General features: G+C 40.1%; 1 protein-coding gene across 1 annotated transcript; it reads right to left on the bottom strand.

Annotated features, from left to right (window-relative positions):
* Positions 1–1144: 1144 nt before the first annotated feature.
* LOC129868902 (homeobox protein MSX-2-like) lies at positions 1145–5291 on the bottom strand. Its single transcript, XM_055943240.1, has 2 exons — positions 4876–5291; positions 1145–2433 (listed from the first exon to the last, which is right to left on the bottom strand). Exons 1-2 carry the CDS (start codon positions 5231–5233, stop codon positions 2009–2011), a joined length of 783 nt encoding a protein of 260 aa, XP_055799215.1. The 5' UTR covers positions 5234–5291; the 3' UTR covers positions 1145–2008.
* Positions 5292–8437: the final 3146 nt, after the last annotated feature.

The raw sequence follows: 8437 nt of genomic DNA on the forward strand, positions 1-8437 counted from the left end.
TAAGGGCTTCACTGTTAGGGCTACACCTGTTGTATTCGGGCGCATGTGACAAATACAATTTGATTTATTTAGTACAAACATAGAGCATTGTTTCAGTAGCTAAAGATCTACTCCCTCAAGTAATATAGCGCCAACCTGACATTTCCAAACAGATCCTCGAACATCTCTGCCAATCTGCTGTTCATTAAACTGATTGCTTGACTGCGCTGAGGGTTTGCCTCGCTGCCCTGTTTTGATTAAAGGGAAGCTCATAAATAGAGTGCTGCCTATAAATGATTTCCTCATTACATCAAAGTCACACGGAAATTGTAAGCAGCTCTTACAATTGCCACAAAGGCAGCTACCTTTATGGGATTAGTCCCCTGATGAATGATATATAACAAGGCAGGAAGGAGGACCATAAAACATGACCAATCTGGCTCTCCAAACCAATGGTTTTTCCCACAATTGGAAGTGCTGTGGAAGCCAGATACAGTTGACTAAAACCAATAACATTAAGGTCAATTAGTCCAGGGAATGTTGCTCGGGAAGTAATAGGCCTACTACTGCCATCTGAAACCTGGCGAGTTTAAATTGCAGTCTTCCAACAACTTTTGCCATAGAAATAACCCAAAGGTATGACACACTGCATTGTTTGATGAGACAGGTACAGCTTTACTTATCGTTCCACAGATTATTGCTGAAGTTAGTGCTTTAGTGCTTCCAGAACATGACGGTCTGAGGTGAGAGGAGAGAGATGGTATAGTGTAGATGCTATGGTTTGGGACTCTGTAGTTCTCTATTTCAACTGACATTAAACACAATATGTCATCATATGAAATGAATTAAATAATATTACTTAAATAATATTACTGGAAACAGAACACCGCAAATATCATCAACATTTCATCGAACATTGTTTTAAAATGACATTCACTGATATGGTTTACAAAAGTATTCTAATAACTGGAATTATCTGAATACCTGACTTTTTAGTGCTTACATTTGAGGGTTGTCAAATATTGACATTAACATTAGAAACCATGCAACCATATGACATAATGTAGGTCATGTTCAATTTCAAAGATGTAGATACGTAACAACATATTCTTACTTACATGATATCTCAATAAGCAAACACGTTTTAAAAGCCTTTTTAATTTTGGTCCATGCAAATGAGATACATTGCTGATATTAAAAACATTTATAAAACTACATACTGTAGCTCCTTGCAATGGAACCTTCAGATTGAAGTATAAAAGGTATAAATAACATTTTTGGTCAGAAACTTTTGCCACATTTGAGCTACATGTTATAAATACGAAACATGAATCACACAATAAATTCATTTCCTGCATAAACATTTTTAGAGTGAAAGTATAATAAATAAGTGTACACAAATTAAACTAAGACTACACATGTCTTATGAAACAGAAGTGCTGAATATAATTTGTTGCTGCGGTCAAATCTAATGTAAAAATAACAATTTGGAATGTGTGTAAAAAAATATCAACACTTTTGAATGAGTTGAAAAAACTAAGACAACCCTTCCGTATGGAATGAAAGCGGTCTAAAATCCAACCTATCTGTCTGTTTTCAAGGAGAGGTGAAACAAGGCAGACCTGAAGTCAGACGTACGCTGAATCTTCTATGCTAGATACCGACACGTGTAATGACAGTAATACAACACCATTTGATCAATACCACAGAGACAATCGGATGAAGGGAACATTTGCATTGGAATATATGACATCAAGTAAAAAAACAGAACCACTAGTTGACTTAGCCTGGATAGCCAAATTGTTATCCATCCACAGAAGAAAAATATGAAACCAGCAAAACAATTCATTGAGGTCTTTAAGGCTCTTTGGTGAGTGAGGCACTGTATTTTCAGGTGTGTTTATGAAAGAAAATAATCTCCATTTCAGTGTTGTTTTTGTAGCAAGGAGAAAAAGATAGTATTAAAAAGAGTGATGTCCAAGTGTCCAACACTAATATCAACAGAACAAGCTTATATTCCTCTCTATTTTCATGTAAGGTGATACATGCTGTATCCCAGCGGCGTAGCGTACAGTCCCATAGGTGAGAGGGGCAGCATTGGTCGGTGGTAGGGGTAGGACTGTCCGTACAGGGAGACAGCTGTGTGAAGTTGGGCACCCAGGGGCATGGGTAACGTAAAGCCCGGGTGCAGCACAGGTTTGGCAGCCATTTTGAGCTTCTCCAGCTCGGCCTCCTGTAGTCTCTTGGCCTTGGCCCGGCGGTTTTGGAACCAAATCTTGACCTGAGTCTCAGTCAGGGTCAGAGAGCTGGAGAACTCGGCCCGCTCTGCGATGGACAGGTACTGCTTCTGACGGAACTTACGCTCCAGAGCCAGCAGCTGGGAGGTGGTGAAAGGAGTACGGGGCTTTCTATTGGTCTTGTGCTTTCTCAGCGGACAGGTAGGACTCACCTGCCCTGAAGAGAGAGAGAGGGAGAGAGAGAGAGACAGAGAGCCAGGGTCAATACTGATTTAATGTAACATGGATACTTGAGTGAGAAAGTAAAAGTACTTAATATCCTGGTAGCCCTAATATTCTGATAGAAAATCTGTAGTATTTTCACATCATTCTGACACATAAACTAACAACGTTAGAGAGAAAACTGTTTGAGTGTGCCAAAGTTATTTGGTTGGAGGCTGATAGCAAATTTAAACTCTGAAACGTAGGCCTACTAGTTTACCCAAGCGCTGTACAAGTGAATGACCATACATGAAATTAACTTTTTCTTTGCATAAAATAGACTTTGAGCAGAGATGTAATATCTGACCCAGTCAACTGTTTAGACTCAGATTGTTGTGATACATTGTAAAATGGAAATGGTCAAACATTGTAATGGGAACACATGTCAATGGTGGAGATCAGTGTTATTTGTTGGAAGGATTTTAAGTCATCTCAATCGCACTCCATACTGCCCTTTCCCACTTGGACAAAAGCAACACCTATGTGAGAATGCAGTTCATTGACTACAGCTCAACGTTCAACACCATAGTGCCCTCAAAGCTCGTCACTAACCTAAGGACCCTGGGACTAAACACATCCCTCTGCAACTGGATCCTGGACTTCCTGACGGGCCGGGCCCAGGTGGTAAGGGTAGGCAACAACACTTCTGCCATGCTGATGCTCAACACAGGGCCCCCCTCAAGGGTGCGTGCTTAGTCCCCTCCTGTACTCCCTGTTCACCCACGACTGCGTGGCCAAGCATGACTCCAACACCATCATTAAGTTTGCTGACGACACAACAGTGGTAGGCCGGATCGCAGACAACGATGAGACAGCCTATAGAGAGGAGGTCAGAGACCTGGCAGTGTGGTGCCAGGACAACAACCTCTCCCTCAACGTGGGCAAGACAAAGGAGATGATCGTGGAATACAAGAAAAGGAGGGCCGAACATGCCCCCATTCACATCAACAGGGCTGTATTGGAGCGGGTCGAGAGTTCCTTGGGGTCCACATCACCAACAAACTATCATGGTCCAAATACACCAAGACAGTCATGAACAGGGCACGACAACACCTTTTCCCCCTCAGGAGACTGAAAAGATTTGGAATGGGTCCTCAGATCCTCAAAAAGTTCAACCTACTGCACCATCGAGTGCATCCTGACCGGTTACATCACCGCCTGGTATGGCAACTGCTCTGCATCTGACCGTAAGGCGCTACAGAGGATAGTGCGTACGGCCCAGTACATCACTGGGGCCAAGCTTCCTGCCATCCAGGACCTATATACTAGGCGGTGTCAGAGGAAGGCCCAAAAATTGTCAAAGACTCCAGTCACCCAAGTCATAGACTGTTCTCTCTGCTACCGCACAGTAAGTTGTACCGGAGCGCCAGGTCTAGGTCCAAAAGGCTCCTTAACAGCTTCTACCCCCAAGCCATAATCAAATGGCCACCTGGACTATTTACATTGACCCCCTTTATTTTACACTGATGCTACTCACTGTTTATTATCTATGCATAGTCACTTTACCCCTACCTACATGTACAAATTACCTCGGCTAACCTGTTCCCCCGCACATTGACTCGGTACCAGTACCCCCGTATATAACTTCAGGAATTGTTATTTTATTGTGTTAGTTTTAATCAAATTCTCGTTTTATTTAGTAAATATTTTCTTAACTCTATTTCTTGAACTGCATTGTTGGTTAAGGGCTTGTAAGTAAGCATTTCACGGTAAGGTCTACACCTGTTGTATTCAGCGCATGTGCCAAATAAAATTTGAATTACACACAAACCACAAACAAAAATGTATGTGGATATACTAATAAAACACACAAATCAATGTAAGGGTTTGAAGACCTGCCTGATATGCCAAAAAAAGATACATAGAAATACATCTTATTATCCCAAATAAAGAATACAAATTGTTGAATATTGTTTTCAAATTAAAGATTATGTTTCATGTTAGACCCACAGTAAGTAATTTATTAACTCAAATAACGTTGTAACGACCCAGGCGTGTTTTTCCTAATACTTATTTTTCACATATTGGTTTAATAAATTGAACGTCAAGACTTAAATTATCTTACGGTTTTTTTCTACACAAGCATTCAGATATAGCCTAATTAATTAGGCATATAGATAAAAGTTAGTTGACACCCTGTCAAATAAATTGAATGTATAGCCATGCAATATTGTGAGACAGCACATACCAACCAATTCAATGGGTCGATTTGATTTGTATTTTACCATATGATATATATTTTTGAATCTCTAAATAACAAATAAGTTATGATAAATAGTGAGGTAAGAAGTACACATGTATAAATATTCCAAATGTGTTCCAATTACTTAAAAGAAGCAGATTTGTATATCTCAATTTATTTGAAATTCTCTCACGTGAGTCTCCAAAAGTTACTCACGAGTTTGCGCTGAGAATCTTGGGCTCATAACCCAGGGAGCACAGTCATCCGGCTCGGAGGACTCCGACTTTACGGGCGATGGTGGATTAAAGTGCTTTCGGATTCCCTCGGGAGGGCTATATGTCTCTCTGCACAGGTACGGGGAGTTCGGAGTCTTTGAAAATGTAACGACAGAGACATTGTCGGGTTTGCTTGTAAACTCACTATGAGTCTTTCTTCCCGACATTATAGCCTCTACACTGAAGGGATGATGGCGTGTAGTCACTTGAGTTTTGCGGTCATCCATCGTGCTCTCCCGCTCGGGTCGGCTGTCCTCCTCTGATGAACTGCTATCCCTCAAACTCACATGGGTAGACATTTCCCCCTTAGTATGTCCCAATGGCACACGGCAAGACTGACTGACTGACAGTCGTAGCTACAGGTTACGTTCAGTGTATCAGGACCCAAGCTGTCAAGTGTGGGGGTGAGTAAAATAATCACGTGGTGCCAGTCGAACTTTCGGCCAATCGCAGCGCTGCCAAATTGTAGGAGATTGGTCATTGATTGGTCTCTCACACAAGATTTCAAAATATATGTAGTGTATCACATGCATTTACTGTGACGAATAACTTCAAACCCAACCTCAAGAGATGTAAACACAGGCCCCATGCAGATAATTATGAAAGAGATAAACACAAATTAACAATCTCCATTGGGATATGCCTTTTCCTGATTGCAAAACGTTGTTGGTACCTCAATTCAGGATACACGCATTTGGTGGGAAAATGCTTTCTTGCAGCCCTAGTCTGTATCATGCTCTCTTAAAGCTGCAATATGTTACTTTTTGGGCGACCCCAACAAATCCACACAGAAATTATAGTTATAGATCTGTCATTCTCATTGAAAGCAAGTCTAAGAAGCGGTAGATATGTTCTATGTATGCTATTTCTATGTTTCCCGTTCTTAAATTTCAAACAGCTGAAAATACAATATTTCTGGTTATGGAAAATATCATGTATTTCACAGTAGTTTAGATGGTACAATGACTCTCTACACTATGCTTGCTTGTTTTGTCACATAAAAAAAAATTAAGGGAACTATTAGAACGTTAGCACCCAGGAAATGGTGGAGCGATTTCTACACTGTGCATCTTTAAAGCTAGAATCCTTAGTTGCTAAATCCATTTTTGAACTTTTGAATTAATTATATATAACCATTGATTATTGAAGAATGTTGTACCACATCAGATCCCAAAATATAAGCTTATTTTACTGTTTGTAAACACTGTAAATGTAAAGAAAAAAACACGTTATAGCCACAAAACATGGTTAAACTATCATTTTGATATCATGGATGGTCAGTCCTTTCATCCATAGCTTTGTCTATTAAGTGTGGTTACATTTCTCCAGGCCTATCCCTCAGCTTTTTACCAAAAACACTTTGTTATTGTTTCAATTAAGCATTCTCGCTTTAAACAAAGCAGGCCTAGTTATTCGTCATCAAATATGCATGACTTTTGAAGAAGTGTGAATACCCTCATACATTTTTGGGGGGGACAATTTTTAGAGCAGTCTTGAATTAATCTACCAGTAAAAATTGCTATTGGCAAGTGATTCTGATGTGTCACTTTCAAATGTATGCCAAACAAAAACCAATGATTGCAGAGTTAAACAAACCATAGCACTCTATGCACAATGACTACTTTTAGCAATGTCCAATAAACATTTTACAAAAACACATTTACTTGAAGAACAGTGCAGATGCAAAGTGTGTTAACAGAAGGACGGTTTGTGCTGTTTGTCCCATCATTTGTATCTGCAATGTTCTTCAAGTAGATGTGTTTTTGTACAATTTTCTGTGGAAATTGTTAAAAGTAGTCATTTTGCATAGAGTTGTATGGTTTGTTTAACTTTGCAATCATTGGTTTTTGTGAAACATCTGAGTCTCAGCATCACTCTGTCACCATGGAATTGCCTTATTTCATTTTGACTTTCAATTTTATCACTGTCTCATTATTCAAGCACATACTTATTCATACCATAGGCAGATTTTGTGTTGTTTCTACAAAATATTTCTGTAAAAATCATTGATCCCTACAGTAGGCTGTGTTGAAATGAAAATGACTTTACCTATAACAGCTGTACCTATGATAATACAGTAGACTACAGCATTTGCTCAGTGCTAAAATATTTTCTCAGTCACTTTGGTTATGTTTTCAAGATTCACAGCCCTGATTCCAATAGCCAAATAAGTTAGTGTGATAAAACAAAAACTTTAATCAATTTCCTGACAATAATGAACTATGATCAAATGTTTTTTCTCTTATTATGTAATATTACATTTCCACACAAAAACCTTTGCAAATTGTTCCACTGGAAATAAACAGCCACTATTTGAGAATCACAAGGTCTATCCCAAACTCAGCTGCCCAGTTTGACTGGTAAGAGCAGTCATGCATGCGCTGGGGGCCTAAGTGAGGGCGCCGTTCCCATGAGGCTGTGCGTTATTAAACAGGGTGATTTCACAGATAATCTGAGGTTTGCGAAGGCGCCAGTAAGCGGGCAGATGAAAGCCTCGCTCCTCAGGGGAGAAACTGTTGCAGTTTTGCGGCTCCACTCAGGAGCCACCTCCCCACTTGCTCTGGTCACGCCCCTACCCTCAGGCACCTTGTCGATCACAGTCCCGGGCCCTGCTACACACAGCCTGTCATAGGATTAAGTGGTAGTGAGACATGTAAACTACATGTAACCTATAGTCAGCTCAGTGCAATAATGCTGTTGAAACTGATATGTGAGTAATGAAAAAGACTGACTGAAGCCGTGTACAAACCGAACATAGACCAAGGAGATTTTCAGCAGGAGGAATCCCCTTGAGTGTTGGTAGTCTAGGGTCCTCAGAAAAACAATTCATTTTAACATAATCTCTTTGGGTTTGATAAAAAAAAGGGGGGAGAAACAATCTGCCTGAAAAGCGGAGGAGGAAAAACACCAGAAGACAGCTTCTGGTTTTGTTGGTATGTTTGGACACACCTCGAGCATTGTAATTACAGTCTGCACTTTGAAGTGGTGAAATGAAGGACTGTGTAATAAACTGGGTCTCTTACACTCACAGCCATTGGGCCCACTTTATGGACACTCTGACCCAAAAGCACACTAAGTGCATACTGATACTTTAAAGGATTCTCAATAGATAAACACATGTGTAATGTTGGAAGATTGGTATAGTTTTTAACATGTGAAACAGTGGAGGCTGCTGAGAGGAGGACTGCTCATAGTACTGTCTGGAATGGAGTGTAATGGATGGAATGTGTTTGATACTATTCCATTAACTCCATTCCAGCCATTATTATGACCCGTCCTCCCCTTAGCAGCCTCCAGTGATGTGTAAATAGGAACGTACCATATTATTAGAAGGTTCATCTCTCTTGGTAGGTTTGTTGCTGTGCCAAATACTTAAATACTTCACTCTACTGTCGCTATTGTTGCACAGAAACATACATCTTGCAAGCTAAGAAGTGATGATTTTTGATAGATCAAAATATAACCCTGAGCTAATATTTGAAACTATGGGAAAAAAGGGAGGA

This window comes from Salvelinus fontinalis, chromosome 2, assembly GCF_029448725.1.
Source record: "Salvelinus fontinalis isolate EN_2023a chromosome 2, ASM2944872v1, whole genome shotgun sequence".
NCBI classification, from domain to species: domain Eukaryota; kingdom Metazoa; phylum Chordata; class Actinopteri; order Salmoniformes; family Salmonidae; genus Salvelinus; species Salvelinus fontinalis.

What these genes read in the sequence shown, in the direction of transcription:
- LOC129868902 (XM_055943240.1), bottom strand. Translation starts at nt 5,233, where the DNA reads ATGTCTACCCATGTGAGTTTGAGGGATAGCAGTTCATCAGAGGAGGAC. An exon ending in AAGATTCTCAGCGCAAACTC is followed by an intron (nt 2,434 to 4,875) that starts GTGAGTAACTTT and finishes CTCTCTCTTCAG; the next exon opens with GGCAGGTGAGTCCTACCTGT.